The following is a 21,976-nucleotide window of genomic DNA, read 5'->3' as shown; positions in this document are numbered from 1 at the left end:
CTAACAAAATAAATAGAATAGATATGTACAGGTAAAATAAATAGAGTAATAAATATGTACAAACATATATACATATATACAGGTGCTGTGGGGAAGGGAAGGAGGTAAGATGGGGGACATGGGATATGGACAGTGTCCAATTTGATTAGCTTCTACTTACCGCAGTCCTCAGTACAGTGTCTGGCACATGGGAAGTGAGCGCTTACTACATACCATTATAAAAAAAAAAGCTATTTTGAGTATTAAAGTTGCCATCAGGAAAATAGAGGAAGCAGCAGCAAAGCGGAAAGATTCTGGGGGAGCGGTACAGCCTTATTTTGATGGTGGTATTTTTCCGCCCGAAGCCCGCTGAAAAGAACAAAGCCCAGCTGGTGACTTTTTCCCGATAGCCATTTTAATTTAGAAACTGAACAGAATACCGTGAGAAGATGCAGAATACAATGGAGTTCATCTGTAAAAGAAGTGGTAAAGGTACAGAACTAAACCTGAATCCAATTAACAGGACAGTACATATCTCTCCTAAATCAAAGGTTACCGTAAGTACTTGATATATTACAGATTAAAGGAGCCAAACCACCCCCAGAACTTTCTCCTATAGCACAGCAATTATATGTGAACGTCGGTACCGAAGGCCACTTGGGTGAATTCCGTACGTCACTGTACGCTGTAGCTGGGTTCCGGGAGAACTCATCCGCAAATCTTGGTTTACATAATACAGTGGTTACTTGTTAAATTTACCTCTCCTTTCAAGGGCTTTTAAATTGGCAGGCCCAGCCCAAACGGTAGCCAGCACATCTCTCTCCGTCTGTAACGCTTCTTCCATCTGTAGTTCTTTCCCCGATGAAACCACGGTCTTCAACGCTTGGATTACTTCCGGGGGGCCGTCGATGAACTGCCGCAGCCATTTCCGAGCTCCTTCCAGGGACTCCGCTTCGCTGGAAGGCTGTATGATCTCTTCGGCCAGGCCCAGGCTCAGGGCTTGGGCGGGATCCAATTTGAGGGCTCCGCTTAACACCTTGAGGGACTGTCGGCTGCCGATGATCTCCACCAGTCTGGCGGCTCCTCCCCAGCTCGGGACGATCCCCATCTCCTTATGGACAAACCTGATCTCGCTCTCTGGAGTCATAAGCCTGAAAAACAGAAACAATTCTTCAGCAGGACAGTGGCTTTTAAAAGCCCAAAAACCTTCAAACAGCCTCTAGGCTTTAAGGAGGCGGCCTGGAGTGCGAAAGCACTGATCTGTCTCGAATAAAGGTTAGTGTAACCTCCTTAGGGCCGTGAACATCCTGTATTGGATGCGGTTAGTACAGTGCTCTGCACATGTAAGCGCTCAATAAATATCGCAGATTAACCAGTGAGAACCTAACTGACATTAATACAACTATTCTAATGACAAGTGGTCTGGAAAACCTTTTTTTCAACGTCCTTATCTTGTTGAACCATCTAATAAACACCGTTTACTTTTTGGATCACTTGCCGAGGAGCTCAGCCATATGTGCGTGTTTTCTAAATAACTTTAATTCTTTCACTTAGGCACTGCTGACAAAAAAGCTGCTGCTTTGTCTCGAAAGGGTGGCAGTAAGTGGGTCGCCATAAAAAAAAATCTGTGAAAGAGAACTTGGTTTAAGCTACCAAGTAGAAATTCAATTATAGTGGTGACTGAACGACATTTACTAATTAGGGACCATTTATTTATTAAGCGTTCAGTCCATGTTTCCCCACTCCTCAAGAACCTCCCTTCCACCTCCTCATCAAACAATTAGGAATTAGGGACCATTTATTTGGGTGTCGTTTATTAGTAATAAATAAATAGTATTTGAGCACTTACTGTGTGCGGAGCACTGTACTGAGCACTTGGAGAGTACAATACAAAAGAGTTAACAGACGTGTTCCCTGCCCAAAAGGAGCTTACAGTCTAGAGAGGGAGGCACTGTAGTATAGCATGGCACAGTGGATAGAGCAGGGGCCTGGGAATTAGAAGAACTTGGGTTCTGATCCCGGCTCCGCCACTTTGCTGCTGTGTATGATCTTGGAATGTCACCACCTCTGGGCCTTCATCATCATCATCAATCGTATTTATTGAGCGCTTACTATGTGCAGAGCACTGTACTAAGCGCTTGGGAAGTACAAATTGGCAACATATAGAGACAGTCCCTACCCAACAGTGGGCTCAAAGTCTAAAAGGGGGAGACAGAGAACAAAACCAAACATACTAACAAAATAAAATGAATAGATATGTACAAATAAAATAGAGTTAAAAAAAATATGTACAAACATCTATACATATATACATTCATTCATAAAATGGGGACAGACTCAACCTGATTTGCTTGTATCCATCCCACCGCTTCGTACAGTGCCTCGCAAGAGTAAGCGCTTAACAAACACCATAATGATCACTGTTATCCTTGACCTGTCTCTCATTCAACCCACATATTCAATCTGTCGCTAAATCCTGTTGGTTCCATCTTCACACCATGGCTAAAATCTGCCCTTTCCTCTCCATCCAAGCTGCTACCACGTTAATACAATCACTCATCCCGCCTTAATTACTGTCTCAGCCTCCTTGCTGACCTCCCTACCTCCGGTCTCTCCCCACTCCAGTCCAGACTTCACTCTGCTGCCTGGGTCATTTTTCTACAAAAGCGTTCGGTCCGTGTTTCCCCACTCCTCCAGAACCTCCCTTGCACCTCCTCATCGAACAAACGCCTCACCATTGGCTTTAATGCAATCAATCAATCAATCAATCAATCGTATTTATTGAGCGCTTACTATGTGCAGAGCACTGTACTAAGCGCTTGGGAAGTACAAATTGGCATCACATAGAGACAGTCCCTACCCAATAGTGGGCTCACAGTCTAAAAGGGGGAGACAGAGAACAGAACCAAACATACCAACAAAATAAAATAAGTAGGAAAGAAATGTACAAGTAAAATAAATAAATAAATAAATAGATAGAGTAATAAATATGTACAACCATATATACATATATACAGGTGCTGTGGGGAAGGGAAGGAAGTAAGACGGGGGGATGGAGAGGGGGACGAGGGGGAGGGGAAAGAAGGGGCTCAGTCTGGGAAGGCCTCCTGGAGGAGGTGAGCTCTCAGCAGGGCCTTGAAGGGAGGAAGAGAGCTAGCTTGGCGGATGGGCAGAGGGAGGGCATTCCAGGCCCGGGGGAGGACGTGGGCCGGGGGTCGACGGCGGGAGAGGCGAAAACGAGGCCTAACGGTGAGGAGATGAGCGGCGGAGGAGCGGAGGGTGCAGGCTGGGCTGGAGAAGGAGAGAAGGGAGGTGAGGTAGGAGGGGGCGAGGGGATGGACAGCCTTGAAGCCCAGGGTGAGGAGTTTCTGCCTGATGCGCAGATTGATCGGTAGCCATTGGAGGTTTTTGAGGAGGGGAGTAATATGTCCAGAGCGTTTCTGGACAAAGATAATCCGGGCAGCAGCATGAAGTATGGATTAAAGTGGAGAGAGACACGAGGATGGGAGATCAGAGAGAAGGCTGGTGCAGTAGTCCAGACGGGATAGGATGAGAGCTTGAATGAGCAGGGTAGCGGTATGGATGGAGAGGAAAGGGCGGATCTTGGCAATGTTGCGGAGCTGAGACCAGCAGGTTTTGGTGACGGCTTGGATGTGAGGGGTGAATGAGAGAGCAGAGTCGAGGATGACACCAAGGTTGCGGGCTTGTGAGATGGGAAGGATGGTAGTGCCGTCAACAGAGATGGGAAAGTCAGGGAGAGGACAAGGTTTGGGAGGCAATCACCTCACCTCTCCAACCTTACCTCGCTGCTTTCCTACTACAACCCAGCCTGCAAAACTTGGCTCCTCTGATGCCAATCTACTCACCGTACCTCGATTTCACCTATCTCACCGCCAACCTCACACCCATGTCCGGCCTCTGGCCTGGAGACCCCTCCCTCTTCTTAGCCGACAATCGCCCTTCCCACCTTCAAAGCTTTATTGAAGGTACATCTCCAAAAGGCTTTCCCTAAGCCCTCTTCTGCCTCTTACTTGCACTTGGATTTGTCCCTTTATTCACAGCATTTACGTACATAGCCATAATTTATTTACAATAATGTCTCTCCCCCCCCCCCCGGACTGTAAGCTCGTTGTGGGCAGGGGACGTGTCTACCGACTTTGTTATATTGTATTCTCCCAAGCACTCAAATACCACTGAGGAGACAGACCTCAAAATAAATTACAGATGTACATAAAGTGCTGTGCGGGAGAAGGCAGGGTGTGTGGCTCAGTGGAAAGAGCCCGGGCTTTGGAGTCAGAGGTCACAGGTTCAAATCCCGGCTCTGCCACGTGACTTTGGGCAACTCACTTCACTTCTCTGGGCCTCCGCTACCTCATCTGTAAAATGGGGATGAAGACTGTGAGCCCCCCGTGGGACCGCCTGATGACCCTGTATCCCTCCCAGCGCTTAGAACAGTGCTTTACACGTAGTAAGCGCTTAATAAATGCCATCATTATTATTATTAAGTGCTTAAAGCATACAGATCCAAGTGCATAAGTGATGCAGAAGGGAGAGGAAATGGGAGATCAGGGCTTAGTCAAGGAAGACCTCTTGGAGATGAGATTTTAATAAGGCTTCAAAGGTGGGGGGAGTGATGATGTGTCAGATATGAAGTGGGAGGGTGTGATGCTTTGCACATAGTAAGCGCTTAATAAATGCCATTATTATTATTTACCGAGCGTTTTCGGCAACTTGTCAACGGTGGTATCTGTTAAACGCTTACTAGGTGCTGAGCATTGTTGTAAGCGCTGAGAAATCGTCGTGACTGAACTCCTTAAACTCAGCCTATTTCCTGAGAGCTTTCATAAATCTGTAACGTCAGCTATTTACTGAGCGTGCCTAAATCCGTAAGATCCTCCTGTTTACTGACCGCCTTCGGAAATCTGTCAAATCGTCCTGTTTACTGAGCGCTCGTAAATCCCTAAAACCGTAACGACTGAGCACTTTCGTAACTTTTTAAAATCAGCCCACTTACTGAGCGGTCTCATAGACCCCTAAAATCAGCCTATTTACTGAACGCTTTCACAAATCCGGCAAATCGGCCTATTTACCGAGCGCTCTCGTAAACGTTTTGTCGTCTGTCTCCCTCTTCTAGACTGTGAGCCCGTTGTTGGGTAGGGACCGTCCCTATATGTTGCCGACTTGGGCTTCCCAAGCGCTTAGTCCAGTGCTCTGCACACAGTAAGCGCTCAATAAATGCGATTGAATGAATGAATGAATGAATGAGTGAGGGGTCAGTGGCGTGCCAGATGAGATCGAGGTTCAGTGAGCGGGTTGGTGTTAGAGCAGTGGTGTTTGTGGGCTGGGTTGTAGGAAATCAGTAAGGTAGGTAGGAGGGGGTAAGTGGATTGAGTACTTCAGAGCCTTTGCTAAGAAGCTGGGTACGGAGGTGGACGGGCAACCGTTGGAGGTTCCTGAGTGGGGAGATGTGGCGTGATTTCTTTTTACAAAAAAGGATCTGGGCTGCACAGGGAAGTAAGGATGGGAGTGGGGAAAGACAGGAGGCAGGGAGGTCAGCGATGAGGCTGCTGCCATAGTCAAGCTGCGACGAGTGCTTCGATCAGGGTAGTAGCAGTTTGAAATGGAGAGGATGACAATTTAGCGATGTTTGGAAGGTTAGAACCGACAGGGTTTATTGTCGGAATGAACGTGTGCGTTAAACGAGAGAGATGAATTGCAGATGATGCCAGGATTAGGAGACAGGAAGGGCGGTGCTGTTATCTACAGTGATGGGAAAGATACGGGGAGGACAGGGAAAGAGGCAGAGTTCCTGTTTTAGACATGTTCGGTTTAAGTTGGCATATTTAAACACTTACTAGGCACCTAACACAATGGGGTGGATATAGGATAATCAGTCAGTCTCTGTCTCACATGGGGCTCAGAGTCTAGGGAGGAAGGAGAACAGGTATTTAATCCCCATTTTACAGATGACAAAACAGACACCGAGAAGTTTGATGACACGCCCCAAGTCACCAGCAGGCAAGTGGCCCGCTGTTGGGTAGGGACCGTCTCTATATGTTGCCAACTTGTACTTCCCAAGTGTTTAGTACAGTGCTCTGCACACAGTAAGCGCTCAATAAATACGATTGACTGAATGAATGAAAGTGGCAGAGTCGGAACTAGAACCCAGGTCCTCTGAATCCCAGGCCTACGCTCCTTCCACTAGACCAGATGCAGTGATTTCGACTAGTTCTTCCAGGAAGTGGAAAATGAACCAATTAACTAAATTCTATTCTCTTGAGTGTCTATTTTTAACTTTCAATCAATCAGTCGTATTTATTGAGCGCTTACTGTGTGCAGAGCACTGTACTAAGCGCTTGGGAAGTACAAGTTGGCAACATATAGAGACAGTCCCTACCCAACAGTGGGCTCTTTTATTTGGGTTCTAACAGCGATGAGATTAAGATACTGCAATGTTAAACATGCAAGAGGGATTTAAAAGTTACCTTGAAATGTGTATCTGGCCCCTTAAAAACTTTAATTTAATAATTCATGAGTCTTGCCCAACAACCTTTCTCCCTGTTAGGCAGATACTGGATTTTATTCCCCCCGGGCAATATTGATTCAGCTTCCCGAATAAAACACTGAATCTAATTCATTAAAAGCCAACCATGTAGAATCTAGAAATAGGCCAGGAACGTTGAAGGGCCGGGGTAAACATTAAGGTAAAATAGAAACTTCCTGCTGTGTAATTCCTTATCCATTCCGTTGCAATTCTTGCCTTCTCTCTTTAAAAAGTAAGAATAACTTGTCTGCTTTGTGACCATGGGCTAGTTCACTTAACTTCTCCGTGCCTCGGTTACCTCATCTTTAAAAAGGGATTAAAACTGTGTGCCCCGTGTGTCCAACCTGATAGTCTCATACCTACCACAACGCTCGGTACAGGCCGTGGCACATAATAAGCACTTAACAGATAACATAAAAAAAACCCAACAACTTGAAAGTGGATTGCAGTTTATCAGCTTGGTTGTTATCAAAACGGACCAACCCTGCTTTCATCTCAACCACCTCTTCCTCAGCTGGCAAAGAGGAAAGCTCCCTACCTTCAGCTCAGCAGAGTTTAATTCATCAATCAATCAATCAATCGTATTTATTGAGCGCCTACTATGTGCAGAGCACTGTACTAAGCGCTTGGGAAGTACAAACTGGCAACATAATTCATCCTGTTCCTTCTTCCACCTACACACCTGGGGTGACCACGTATCCCCCCAGTTTTCACTACAGATCAGCATCATCAATCGTATTAATTGAGCGCTTACTAGGTGCAGAGCACTGTACTAAGCGCTTGGGGAGTACAAACTGGCAACATATACAGACAGTCCCTACCCAACAGTGGGCTCACAGTCTAAAAGGGGGAGACAGAGAACAAAACCAAACATACTAACAAAATAAAATAAATAGAATAGATATGTACAAATAAAATAGAGTAAAAAATATGTACAAACATATATACATATATCCAGGTGCACCTCATCATCGCAACGAAAGCCCACGCCGAAAACTCAGACCGTCAGTACCCTGGAGTTAAAGAAGCTAAAATGTTGCTTCGGCCTGGAAGAAGGCAGGCTGCCCTGGGTGGCCCGGGTAATATTTTTTGATTTACCAAATCATCATCAGCATTAATGGCGTTTATTGAGCGCTTACTATGTGCGGTGCTTGGGCGAGTACAGGTCAACAGAGTTGGCGGCCGCGTTTCCCGCCCACAAGGAGCTGGGGATGAGCTGCTTTTCACACAACACCTCTTTGCGACTGGAGAATTGTTCGTAGGCTTGGCCGAAGGCCCGTCTTAGCCAAGGAGAACAGAAGGCGCAGGCCAGCGGGACTCAGGCTTCTCTGCCTACTTTCCTTTTCCCACGTGCTCCCTGACAGCATGCCTGCAGTCAGGGGCTTGCAGTACTTTTCATTCCTCCCTACCGCTTTAAAGGAATAAACAATTGTTGGAGCTTCTGAGAGCCACACCTGAACTACCCAAGGGCTGCAATGCCTATTGAAGAAAGCATGCTTTGTTTGGTTGCCACAAGAATTTACCACACGTAAATGCGCTAATAAACCTGATCCGGGCTTCTTATCTCTGTGCAAAAAACACAGATTTTTACTTCAGTTGGACACAGTGCTGGGCCAGACAGAATCAACTAGAGGTTATTTTTACGCCGCAAGACTTAAGGCCTTTTGACTCAGCAAGAACACAATGACTTGTTTGGTTGTCACCCAGGGGAACTCAGTCCTGACTCCTATTTGCGTCATTTCCCGCAGGTCCTGGGGGTACGAGCGCATGCCAATTTAGAGGGTGGCAGAGTCATCCCACACAACCCGTGCTTCAGACAGCTTGGTGGGTCTGGTCCACGGGACAAAAATCTCCAAAACACAAAAGCAGCGGGGTTTATCTCTGGTTTGCCAACAGAACAGAATGGAGACCAGCCTTCCTTCACTCTGGGCTATGCTAACGTGCATTTTAGAGAGCAGAGGTTTAGGCCACCCTGTAAACTGGGCTGAAATATTCACGTCTTAGGAAGTACAGCTCTATCAAGATGTACTGGGAAAGAGCTATTTTCTTCCTCTACCCTATGCATCATCATCATCAATCATATTTATTGAGCACTTACTATGGGCAGAGCACTGTACTAAGCGCTTGGGAAGTACAAATTGGCAACATATAGAGACAGTCCCTACCCAACAGTGGGCTCACAGTCTAAAAGGGGGAGACAGAGAACAAAACCAAACATACTAACAAAATAAAATAGAATAGATATGTACAAGTAAAATAAATAGAGTAATAAATATGTACAAACATATATACATATCTACAGGTGCTGTGGGGAAGGGAAGGAGGTAAGATGGGGGGGGATAGAGAGGGGGACGAGGGGGAGAGGAAGGAAGGGGCTCAGTCTGGGAAGGCCTCCTGGAGGAGGTGAGCTCTCAGCAGGGCCTTGAAGGGAGGAAGAGAGCTAGCTTGGCGGATGGGCAGAGGGAGGGCATTCCAGGACCGGGGGATGACGTGGGCCTAAGCATTAAGGCGCAGGTGAAATTGTCTGGAGAAGCCCCCGTTTTCTTGCTGGAGAGATGTTCAGAAGGAAAACCCTGAAGTTTAATCATCTCCTTCCCTCTTAGACAGGACTCTGACTTTGCTCACTAAATATCAGGCACTCCAGTTCTCACAAGCCCTCCCCGATCCCATCTGCGTAGTCTCTCCAAGCGCTTAGCAGAGTGCTCTGCACACAATAATCGCTTAATAAATACTATTACTGCTCCAAAAAGGAACAACAGCCTCTCTCCCGTGGCCACTTTCAACAAGCACAATCTTTCCACTGAGAATGCTCACAAAAGCCGCCCGTTCACCATCCCACCGGGGAAAGCTCCGTTTCCTCTCAGCTGATAATGCCTACGAGAAACATGTTCTCTTTGGTAACGGGAATAATGCTGTCCAGGTGACTTTCTGTGAAACAGTTCAACTTGAGAATTAGCTCTGTCCCTAGTTGTGAATCCAACCATGTCATTTTGGGGAAAGGTAACGTTCCCATGGAGTTACCATCTGGTTCAGGAAGGAGGAAGCAGGGAGGAGACTATAGTGATAGGATAAAGGACACTGAACAAAACCCCCACAATGTAAAAGTGAACACAAGGACACTTGGGAGCAATATCCTCTGAGTTATACTGTTACTGAATAAAGGCTATATTAGTATTATCATAATAATAATAATAACAATGATGGCATTTATTAAGCGCTTACTATGTGCAAAGCACCGTTCTAAGTGCTGGGGAAGTTACAAGGTGATCAGGTTGTCCCTCAGGGGGCTCACAGGCTTAATCCCCATTTTACAGATGAGGTCACTGAGGCACAGAGAAGTGAAGTGACTTGCCCAAAGTCACACAGCTGACAATTGGCAGAGCCAGGATTTGAACCCAGGACCTCTGACTTCAAAGCCCGGGCTCTTTCCACTGAGCCACGCTGCATTATGGTATTTGTTAAGCGCTTACTATGTGCCAAGCACTGTTCTAAGTGGTAGATACAGGGTAATCAGGCTGTCCCACGTGGGGCTCACAATTGAATCCCCATTTTCCGGATGAGGTAACTGTGGCGCAGAGAAGTTAAGTACCTCGCCCAAGGTCACACAGCAGACAAGTGGCACAGCTGGGATTAGAACCCATGTCCTCTGAATCCCAAGCCTGTGCTCTTTCCACTGAGCCACGCTGCTTCTCTATACACCTGTTTCGACCATCTTGATTGTCCAATTCATTCAATTATATTTCATTCAATCGTATTTATTGGGTGCTTACTGTGTGCAGAGCACTGTACTAAGCGCTTGGAAAGTACAGTTCGTCAACAGATAGAGACAATCCCTACCCAACAACGGGACGGCATTTGGGGGTTTATTTAAGCAATGCAGTTTTGGGGTTTGTAATAATAATAATTATGGTATTTGTTAATCAATCAATTGTATTTATTGAGCGCTTACTGTGTGCAGAGCACTATACTGAGCGCTTGGGAAGTACAAGTTGGCAACATATAGAGACAGTCCCTACCCATTGAGCACTTACTACGTGCCAGGCACTGTTCTAAGTGCTGGGGTGGATACAAACAAATCAGATTGGATACAGTCCCGTGTCCCACATGGGGCTCCCAATCTCAATCCCCATTTAACAGATGAGGTAACTGAGGCCCAGAGAACTGAAGTCTTCCTCCCTTCAAGGCCCTGCTGAGAGCTCACCTCCTCCAGGAGGCCTTCCCAGACTGAGCCCCTTCCTTCCTCTCCCCCTCGTCCCCCTCTCCATCCCCCCCATCTTACCTCCTTCCCTTCCCCACAGCACCTGTATATATGCTTGTACATATTTTTTACTCTATTTATTTATTTTATTTGTACAGATCTATTCTATTTATTTTATTTTGTTGGTATGTTTGCTTTTGTTCTCTGTCTCCCCCTTTTAGACTGTGAGCCCACTGTTGGGTAGGGACTGTCTGTATATGTTGCCAATTTGTACTTCCCAAGCGCTTAGTACAGTGCTCTGCACATAGTAAGCACTCAATAAATACGATTGATGATGATGATGATGAAGTGACTTGCCCAAGGTCACCCAGCAGAAAAGAGGTGGAGTCAGGATTAGAACCCACGACCTTGTGCCACCCCACCCCCTGCTCTATGCGCCAGTTCATTAATCAGGGTCTCAACTAAAAATGCCTGACCAACTTACGACAGAAAAGATCGCTACACCAGTTCAAACTGATTAACAGAAACCTTAAGTAATAATGATAATAATGGCATTTATTAAGTGCTTACTATGTGCAGAGCACTGTTCTAAGCACTAAGCAACAGGCAGTGTTGGGACTTACTCCAAAAGCTCTTGCCTGGAAGAGGTGGGAATCAATGTTTACATCTTCTAAAGGATCTTGGATTTTGAACAGCATCTCCTTACGTCCTACAAGTTTCAGGACAGGGGACCTCATCCAATTTGTGCAGTATACCTCCTCCAGCAAGCAGAGCGAGGTGATATTCCTCCTCCTCCTCATCAATCGTATTTATTGAGCGCTTACTATGTGCAGAGCACTGTACTAAGCGCTTGGGAAGTACAAATTGGCAACACATAGAGACAGTCCCTACCCAACAGTGGGCTCACAGTCTAAAAGGGGGAGACAGAGAACAAGACCAAACGTACTAACAAAATAAAATAAATAGAATAGATATGTACAAATAAAATAAATAAATAGAGTAATAAATATGTACAAGCATATATACATATATACAGGTGCTGTGGGGAAGGGAAGGAGGTAAGATGGGGGGGGGGATGGAGAGGGGGACGAGGGGGAGGATTCCTCTAACGATCCTGACTGTTGGAACTCTGAACTTTTACATTCATTCTTGAAATGCTAACGCCCAAAACTTGTTCGGTAGCCCGGTTACACTTCACGAATCAGGCCAAAGGAACCCATTCCGAATGACAGGGAACACGATAGCACCGAGGTGGATTTCTGAGGGAGCAATGTGAAAACTTGAACACGTAAAGGCTGGGAGGGGATGAAGACTTGACAAAGATAAAGTTTTTGAATTTTACCCAATTTTTGAAAGGGTGGAGGGGAAAAAAGGAGACGGGATTGGCTATCCAGAGATCACAGCAGGGAATTGCAGAAGCGGGACACGCTAATAATCCTTCTCCCATTTCAAATCCCTTTGCAACCTGCGGAGGTTGAAAGAAACTGACCGGAGAAGGTACAATTAAACATACAGGGTGTAGTGGGGTGAAATATAATCTTTCAATTTACCAGATCTGTTCAGTGGGTTTGCACTTGCTGAGAATGCACTGACCTCCCCAGGAAGGGTGTCTTATCACAGAGCACATAATAATAATAATAATAATAATAATAATAATGGCATTTATTAAGCGCTTACTGTGTGCAAAGCACTGTTCTAAGCGCTGGGGGATACAAGGTGATCAGGTTGTCCCACGTGGGGCTCACAGTCTTAATCCCATTTTACAGATGAGGTAACTGAGGCACAGAGAAGTGAAGTGACTCGCCCAAGGTCACACAGCAGACATGTGGCGGAGCCGGGATTCGAACCCATGACCACTGACTCCAAAGCCCGTGCTCTTTCCACTGGGCCACATGTTTCTACAAAACGTTATAAAGCTTCTAAAAATACAGAATTTACTCCCAAGAGAAATTTACATATTTGGAAGGGGACAATCTAAGTGGAGACCCTAAGCTCCTTGTGGGCAGGGACTGTCTACCAACTCTGTTGCAAGAATTCCCAAGCGCTTAGTATAGTGTCTGCACATCGTAAGCGCTCAATAAATACCACTGATGGACTGACTGATGTGTCTGTGGTTATACTCTTATACTAAAGAAGCAGCATGGCTCAGTGGAAAGAGCACGGGCTTTGGAGTCAGAGGTCATGGGTTCGAATGCCACATGTCTGCTGTGTGACCTTGGGCGAGTCACTTAACTTCTCTGAGCCTCAGTTACCTCATCTGTAAAATGGGGATTAAGACTGTGAGCCCCCACGTGGGACAACCTGATCACCTTGTATCGCCGCCAGCACTTAGAACAATCAATCAATCAATCGTATTTATTGAGCGCTTACTGTGTGCAGAGCACTGTACTAAGCGCTTGGGAAGTACAAGTTGGCAACATATAGAGACAGTCCCTACCCAACAGTGGGCTCACGGTCTAAACAGTGCTTGGCATGTCGTAGTAAGCGCTTAACAAATGCCATCATCATTACTCTTGACAAACTCAGGGCTTACTCTGCATCCTCGACAGCTACACCCCAATCCCTCATTATCATCATCAATCGTATTTATTGAGCACTTACTATGTGCAGAGCACTGTACTAAGCGCTTGGGAAGTACAAATTGGCAACATATAGAGACGGTCCCTACCCAACAGTGGGCTCACAGTCTAAAAGGGGGAGACAGAGAACAAAACCAAACATCCAAGAAAGGTGATTTCGTTATAATGAACGAACAGGGGAACTCTACGGGGCTTTTCAAATGGAAAGTATCCAGGTGAGAAATTCTGCCTTAATCCACGGGGTGTTCTAGAGACCGTCGGACAAAGCAGACAAAAATTCCAATTCCACAGACGGACGGAATAAAGTTCCGGCTCCGAGGAGAGGAGGGACACCAGTTGCTAAGCTGGGCTGGGTGCCAGAACTGCGCCCTGCCACCCTGGGGCTCGGGAAATGGGATGTCTCTCTATGTTGCCAACTTGTGCTTCCCAAGCGCTTAGTACAGCGCTCTGCACACACTAAGCGCTCAATAAATACGATTGATTGATTGATTGCTGTGGGGAGGGGAAAGTAACCAAGTTGTCCCAAGTGGGGCTCACGATCATAATCCCCATTTTGCAGATGAGGTCACTGAGGTCCAGAGCAGTGAAGTGACTTGCCCAAAGCCACGCAGCTGACAAGTGGCAGAGTCAGGATTCGAACCCACAACCTCTGACTCTCAAGCCCAGGCTCTTTCCACTGAGCCATGCTGCTTCTCCTAAATACGTATCCATGCAATGCATCGCTAGCTATCTAGCTAGGCTAGTAAAGGCTTAGCACATATAAAACGGTATAGTAAGTGCTGGGGTAAATTTTAGTTAACTCAGAAACATATCAAAATCAATCCATCAATCAAACATTGCTGTTTATTGAGCACTTACTGGGCACCAAGCACTGTATTACACATTTGGGAAGGAAAAATACAGTAGATTTGGCAGACACATTCCCACTCACAAGGAACTTTACTTCCAGACTGTGAGCCCACTGTTGGGTAGGGACCGTCTATGTTGCCAACTTGTACTTCCCAAGCGCTTAGTACAGTGCTCTGCACACAGTAAGCGCTCAATAAGTACGACTGAATGAATGAATCGTGCTTTGGTGCCGAGTGGCTGCTGCCCCTCCTCCTCCAGATCTGTTCACCACACAAGACGAGACAAGGAAATCAGCCTGGATCGTCTCTTCGTGACTCTTAGCCACGTCCGCCTCCCCCTGTGGACTGTAAGCTCGCCGGGGGCAGGGAACGTGTCTGCCAACTCTGTTGTCCTGTAATCCCTCAATAATAATAATAATTGTGGTATTTGTTAAGCCTTTATTATGTGCCAGGCGCCGTACTAAGTGCGGAGGTAGATACAAGCAAATCAGATGGGACGCATTCCCTGTCCCACATGAGGCTTGCAGTTTTAATCCCCATTTTACACGTGACATAACCCACTGTTGGGTAGGGACCGTCTCTGTATGTTGCCAATTTGTACTTCCCAAGCGCTTAGTACAGTGCTCTGCACATAGTAAGCGCTCAATAAATACGATTGATGATGATAACAGGCACAGAGAAGCTAAGTGACTTGCTAAGGTCACGGCAGAAAAACACGGAGTGCTTACTTCGGCACAGCCCTTCACTAAGCGCCTGGAGGCGAACACCGTTTCAGAGTTGGTAGACCTGTTCCCTGCCCACAAGGAGCTACTTCACTCTCTCAGCGCTTAGGACAGTGCTTTGCACATAGTAAGCGCTTAATAAATGCCATTAAAAAAAAAGTGCTTAATACAGTGTTCTGCACATACTAAGCCCTCAATCAATAACACTGATCGAGTTGAGTGGATGTGGGCCCAATCTCCAGTAAGGTATGCTGAGGGAACATCTTACCCGGGTATATCGCACAGACCAGACCCCGGCAGGCCAGCGCTAACGAGGATAACGGTTAGGTCTCTATATGTTGCCAATTTGTGCTTCCCAAGCGCTTAGTACAGTGCTCTGCACATAGTAAGCGCTCAATAAATACGATTAATTGATTGATTGATGGATTAGGAGGGTGCTCCCCCTTCGAGACTCTGAGCCCACTGTTGGGTAGGGACTGTCTCTATACGTTGCCGATTTGTCCTTCCCAAGCGCTTAGTACAGTGCTCTGCACACAGCGTGGCTCAGTGGAAAGAGCACGGACTTTGGAGTCAGAGGTCGTGGGTTCAAATCCCGGCTCCGCCAATTGTCAGCTGTGTGACTTTGGGCAAGTCACTGAACTTCTCTGGGCCTGTCACCTCATCTGTAAAATGGGGATTAAGACTGTGAGCCCCCCGTGGGACAACCTGATCACCTTGTAACCTCCCCAGCACTTAGAACAGTGCTTTGCACATAGGAAGTGCTTAATAAATTTCATTATTATTATTAGTAGTAGTAGTAGTAGTGGTGGTGGTTGTAGTAGTAGTAGTAGTAGTAGTAATAGTAGTAGTAGTAGTAGTAAGCGCTCAATAAATACAACTGAATAAATGAATGAATGAATGAAAGCACAGGCTTGGGAGTCAGAAGTTCTGTCATGGGTTCTAATCCCGGCTCCGCCACTTGTCTGCTGTGTGACCTTGGCAAGTCACTTCACCTCTCTGGGCCTCAGGTACCTCATCTCTAAAACGGGGATCAAGACCATGAGCCCCACGTGGGCCAGGGGCCGTGTCCAACCCATCTGCTTGGATCCACCTCGCGCTCAGGACAGCGCCTGGCATGTAGTAAGCGCTCGGCGAAGGCCATAATTATTATTATTACTATTACCCCCAAGGGGTAGCGTCACCTCCGACTCCAAAATTCCCACACGAGGTCGGTCTCCCTGGGCTCCGGCGGACTCGCCTCTCCCGGCTCTGTCCCCCCGTAGGAGGGACGGCCGAGATCAGCAGCCGCCCAAGGAAAATGGATGCCGCACTGCAGCCGGGCCCTGCCGCCTCTCTGTTTCCGCAGAGGGACGCACCGCTCTGCCAGGGCACGGGCGTGGATCGGGGGCAAGGGAGGGGAAACTCCGACACGTCTCCACTTGTGCCATCGCTCGGCGGCGACAGGCTGGGGGCTCATCACCTTGGGATGGAGGGGGTTACCTGCTTTAAAAACCCTGTGGCGCCGGCCTGTCTGGTGCTCCCACCCTGGGTAATGCAGCATTTTGAATTGGTGACTGGGGACTCCGATTCCTTCCTTTCACCGTGGGGATTTTTCCACTCACAGAAACACTGGCAGAGATGACGGATTTGATACGAAGAGACAGGGCACAGATTGTAAATTACCAAGTCGAGCACCTCGCCTGCTAGCACAGGCCTGGGGATCAGGAGGACCTGGGTTCTAATCCCTGCTCTGCCGCGTGTCGGCTGTGTGACCTTGGGCAAGTCACGTCACTCTTCTGTGCCTCAGTTACTTCATCTGTAAAATGCAGATAAGAGTGTGAGCCCCATGGGGGACAGGGACGGTGTCCAACCTGATCTACCCCAGTGCTTAGAACGGTGCTTGGCACATAGTAAGCGCTTCCTTCCTCTCCCCCCGTCCACCTCTCCATCCCCCGCATCTTACTTCCTTCCTTTCCCCACAGCACCTGCATATATGTATATATGTTTGTACATATTCATTACTCTATTTCTTTATTTTACTTGTACCTATCTATTCTATTTATTTTATTTTGTTAGTATGGTTGGTTTTGTTCTCTGTCTCCCCCTTCTAGACTGTGAGCCCACTGTTGGGTAGGGACTGTCTCTATATGTTGTCAGCTTGTACTTCCCAAGCGCTTAATACAGTGCTCTGCACACAGTAAGCGCTCAATAAATACAATTGACTGATTGATTGATTAACAAGTATCATACTTATTTCTCTGAAGTCTGGATTGGAATATATTTTTTCATGGTACTCATTAAACACAATGAGTAAGTGCTTTCCTATGTGCCAAGCACCGTTCTAAGCACTGGGGTAGATGCAAGTTAATCAGGTAGGTCACTGTCCCTGTCCCACATAGGGCTCATCAATCAATCAATCAATCGTATTTATTGAGCGCTTACTGTGTGCAGAGCACATGGTTTAAGTAGGAGGAAGTAGGATTTAATCCCCACTTTACAGATGAGGTAACTGAGGCACAGAGAAGTTAAGTGACTTACCTAAGGTCACACATCAGATACGTGGCAGAGCTCCCCCTCCCCTCCCCTCTGCCTTACTCTTCCCCTCCCCACAGCACTTGTATATATTTGTACAGATTTATTACTCTATTTTATTGTACTTATTTACTACTCTATTTATTTTGTTAATGATGTGCATATAGCTGTAAATTCTATTTATTCTGACGGTTTTGACACCCATCTGCATGTTTTGTTTTGTTGTCTGTCTTCCCATTCTAGACTGTGAGCCCATTGTTGGGTAGGGACCGCCTCTATATGCTGCCGACTTGTACTTTCCAAGCGCTTAATACACTGCTCTGCACACAGTAAACGCTCCATAAATATGATTGAATGAATGAATAAACACAGGTTCTCTGACTCCCAGGCTGTGTTTTCCCTAAGCCATGCTGTTTCTCAAAAATTACTCACAGGAAAGATGATTTAGATGGAGGCACAGAAGGGAAGGGTGCAGAATCAGAGTTTCTGATCTTGGTTGTTCTGGACTCTCTAGAGAACCTTATGTACAACATTATACCTTTCTTTTCCTACATTACGTTCATTAAAATGGGACTGACAATATCTTCTGTCGCATAAAGTTGGCACAGATCCTCAACTGCTATCAATGGCCTTAGCCCAACCCATTCCTAAACGCTGGGAGGTGGAGAGCGGGAATTTAGGGACAGGGACTATGTCCAACCTAATTATCTTCTATCTACCACCACTCTTGGTATAGTGCACGGCACATAGTAAGTGCTTAACAAATACCACTAAACATTACAAATGGTAGCATCACCCCATTCCAAGCCAAGCTAAATCCAGTAATTTCAAAAGACCAACTGGTTTCTAAGTAGTGCCGGGATGGTGTGCGGCAGGAGACTAGTGCTGTAGTAGACAAAATTAATTCAGGAGAAAACAGTAGTTCAGTCTGACGGGACAGAGAAGACCTCAGTTTAGGAGTGAAGATGACACAAGGTAGTATCGCTTAAGCATGTCCTATGTACACAATAATGAACTAAGGTGGGAGAGAATTCATAGAGGGGAATTGGACATAGTCACTGTCCCTCAGGGGCCTCAAAGCAAACACAGGTTTCCCCCTCTATGAACGGAGCAGTCGACAGAAGAAAGTGGTCGCCTGCAAGCAGGTATCACTAGGGCAACTCCCATGTTGGTGTTCTGTTCGTTTGTCCATCGGGCGCTTGACTTTTAGCTAAGCCATTTCTGACGGTGAAGCGTTTCAGGCGCACTTATGGCCCCCACCAGTCCATCGTATTTATTGAGCACTGACTGTGTGCACAGCACTGTACTAAGCGCTTGGGAGAGTACAATGTAACAGACACGATCCCTGCCCACAACGAGCTTACAGTCTTGAGTCTAATCCCAGCCAAGTGGTCTCCTCCATTGCAGAGGATAGGCTCCCAGACTGAATTTGGCTTAAGGGAAATGGTTACGGGTACCATGGGAGACAAAAGGAGCAGCCATGAATAACTTCGGAGTCTAACGGAGGTCCCAGGCCTTAGTCCTGGAGAGAAGCAGTAGTGGTCGGAGTGGGGCCAGAGACGCCTGGATGCTGAGCTGGGAAGAAAAGTGGCTTGGTATTGGAAGGGCCTGTGGGTTGGCCTGTCATTAAGCTTTTCGTTCTGCCAAATCACTGCAAGGGAAGGAACTTCAAGCTCCATAAGAGAAAGAAGTCTATAAATCCAAGGGGGTATGATTAGTAATAATAACTAGGATGGTTGCATATCTAGGCCTAGTTTTACATAGAATTAAAACGTGATCCTCCGCCCTGGAAAAGAGAAACTGCTCTTAGCATCTGGAACCTGCAAGTCATGGAGAGGAAAGATCCCTTTTGGGAGTTCTATCTGTGGCTCTCCGATCCCAATAACCGAGACTGGTCCACAGAATCCACTGCCTTTGTGACCATCTGCAATCATCACTTCTCATCAGGCTCTCAAATTTGCACACATCAAGATATCCTGCTGGAGCCAGCCCCCAAGAGTCCAAATGCCTGCTAGAAAGTAGCGCAATTCACACATTCCCCATTTGAACACTCCAAAGCCTTCATCTCTTCGCTTCTGGCTGAATTCTCCAGCGTTTTTAAAGTAGCTATTGGTCCAAGATGAGTAGAGGTACGCCACATTTTTCGCTACTCTCTTTGCAAATCCCAACATTAAAGATTACTGCATCTCCCCGCAGTCCGCCCTCAAAAGCGGCACCCAAAATCCCCATGCCACACATCTCTCTGGCTCTCCTGAATGGGTTGTGTGTTGTTTTTTTCTAAAGTATTTGGCTCTAAACATTTTGATTGTGAAGTCACATTAATAATTCTATTAATCTATTTTGATGCTATTGATGCCTGGCTACTTGTTTTGTTGTCTGTCTCCCCCTTCTAGACTGTGAGCCTGCTGTTGGGTAGGGACCGTCTCTATATGTTGCCAACTTGTACTTCCCAAGCGCTTAGTACAGTGCTCTGCACACAGTAAGCGCTCAATAAATACGATTGAATGAATGAATGAATGATTGTTTTTTAAATGGTATTTGTTAATCGCTTACTATGTGCCAGGCACTTTACTATGCACTGGGGTAGATACAAGCTAATCAATCCATGTCCCGTATGAGGCTCACAGTCAATCCCTGTTGTACAGATGAAGTAACTGAGGCACAGAGAAGTTAAGTGACTTGCCCAGGGTCGCACAGCAGACAAGTGGTGGAGCTGGGATTAGAACCCAGGCCACTCCCAGACCCCGACTTTGTCCACTAAGGCCACACTACTCCGCAGAATTGTCCTATCTAGCTTTGCTTTCCAGTTGAAAAGGAGCAGCAGATAAGTGTAACCCCAGAGTTACCTCTTGGTCTGCGTGGAGAATGATAAAGAAACACATAATAATTGCGGTTTTTGTTAAGCGCTTACTATGTGCCAAGCACTGTACTAAGCACTGGGGTAGCTGCAAGATAATAAGGTTCTGCATGGGGCTCACAGTCTAAGTAGGAGGGAGAGCAGGTATTGAATCCCCATCTTGCAGTTGAGGGAAATGAGGCGCAGAGTAGTTGAAGGATTTGCCCGAGGTCACACAGCAGACAAGAACTTAGGTCCTCTGCCTCCCAGCCCCGCGCTCTTTCCGCTAGGCCCTGCTGCTTCTCTGTGAAAGCTTCTCTGGGATCTGGGGGAGTGAAGGGAATACTCTCAATTGTGGACATTGTAGGAAAGGAGATTGAAGGAGGGGGTAAGGAGCAGCATTGGCAGGCACCCACAGTACACGGAGAAGTTGAAGTCTTGCCAAATGTTATTTTTTCACACTGGTAGCTGAATTCATTCAATCAATCGTATTTATTGAGCGCTTACTGTGTGCAGAGCACTGTACTAAGCACTTGGGAAGTCCAAGTTGTCAACATATAGAGACATTCATACCACATGGAGTTCTACCTCTTCAAACAAAAGCAGAAAATTATTAAGAAGTTCAAGCCCACTTGCTTGCCTGAGCAGGATGCTAAAAGTCAAAAAACAGCCCACTTTTGTTTTCTGATAATGATTTTATAACTTCTTTTGAAGTGGAGAGGAGAGGAGTAACAGATTATAAGGGAGAGTTAGGGGCGCACAATATCTTATCCCAAATGATGGCATTTAAAGCAAATGATGATTCTGAATATTTCCCATCAAGAACAAGACCTAAGAAAATAGACGGTTGCCAGACTTTATTTATTCTGCATTTTGCTGGGACGTGGAAATGAATTCTTCATTGTTCCCGTAAAATAAGCATAAGCCAGTCTTTAGAAAATAGATTCCCCTTTGTCCTTTTGCTACGCTGAAAGGTTGGAAGCTTTAAGCCGCTACAGATTCTAAGTACTGCAGGAGGAGCCAATGCCAATGGGATCAAATCCATTTCTCAACCAACCCCAAACCTGAACAGCCAAACAAAGTATCCCATTTTTGAGTTGTCTGTGTGTCAGCCTCTGCTGTGGACAGTGACCAACACCAGTGGGAGAATTCTAGAATTGGAATTTAGGGCCAGATGCATACACTTCCAGAATCCCTCTTTATAGTCATTAATTCATTCCTTCGTATTTATTAAGCATTTACCGTGTACGATGCACTGTACTAAGCGCTTGGGAGAGTACAATATAAAAATAAACAGTGACAATCCCTGCCCACAACAAACTTACAGTCTAGAGGAGGGGGAGACAGACATATCTACAAATAAATAAAATTACAGATATATACGTAAGTGCTGTCAGGCTGCGGCCGGTGGGGAGACAGTGGACAAAGGGAGCAAGTCAGGGCGACACAGAAGGGCGTGGGAGATGTGGAAAAGTGGGGCTTAGTTTGGGAAGGCCTCTTGGAGGAGATTTGATCAGGAGGAGAGTAACTATCTGGTAATTTGAGGAGGGAGGGCATTCCAGGCCAAAGGCAGGATGTGGGCCATGGATCAGCTAGGAGACAGGCGAGAGCGAGGCCCAGTGAGTGTCACAAATGACGTGAATTAAAAAAAAATATATATGCCAACGCCAAAAAGGGAACTGGGAAAAAAAATCACGCTTTAGTTTCAATCTAGATAAAAATTCAGTTAAAAAGCACCAACAACCATAAGCCCCGATCC

The 21,976-nt window shown here is 46.4% G+C and overlaps 2 protein-coding genes across 3 annotated transcripts in view; one reads left to right on the top strand and one right to left on the bottom strand.

The window, feature by feature from the left end:
- Positions 1-7,552, top strand: part of RNF146 (ring finger protein 146) — a 35,323-nt gene extending 27,771 nt beyond the window's left edge. The window contains exon 3 of the transcript XR_005454670.1: positions 7,482-7,552. The gene's annotated coding sequence lies outside the window, so the exon portion shown is untranslated. The remainder of the gene's footprint in view (positions 1-7,481) is intronic.
- Positions 356-21,976, bottom strand: part of ECHDC1 (ethylmalonyl-CoA decarboxylase 1) — a 66,372-nt gene continuing 44,751 nt past the window's right edge. For both annotated transcript variants that reach the window (XM_038759509.1, XM_038759518.1), the window contains exon 7: positions 356-1,130. In XM_038759509.1, coding sequence (XP_038615437.1) covers positions 722-1,130 — 409 coding nt within the window. In that variant the 3' untranslated portion in view covers positions 356-721. The remainder of the gene's footprint in view (positions 1,131-21,976) is intronic.

This window comes from Tachyglossus aculeatus, chromosome 2 (genome assembly GCF_015852505.1).
Source record: "Tachyglossus aculeatus isolate mTacAcu1 chromosome 2, mTacAcu1.pri, whole genome shotgun sequence".
Lineage (NCBI taxonomy): Eukaryota > Metazoa > Chordata > Mammalia > Monotremata > Tachyglossidae > Tachyglossus > Tachyglossus aculeatus.
Note: the sequence above shows the minus strand (reverse complement) of the source record. Positions and strands in the feature narration are given on the sequence as shown.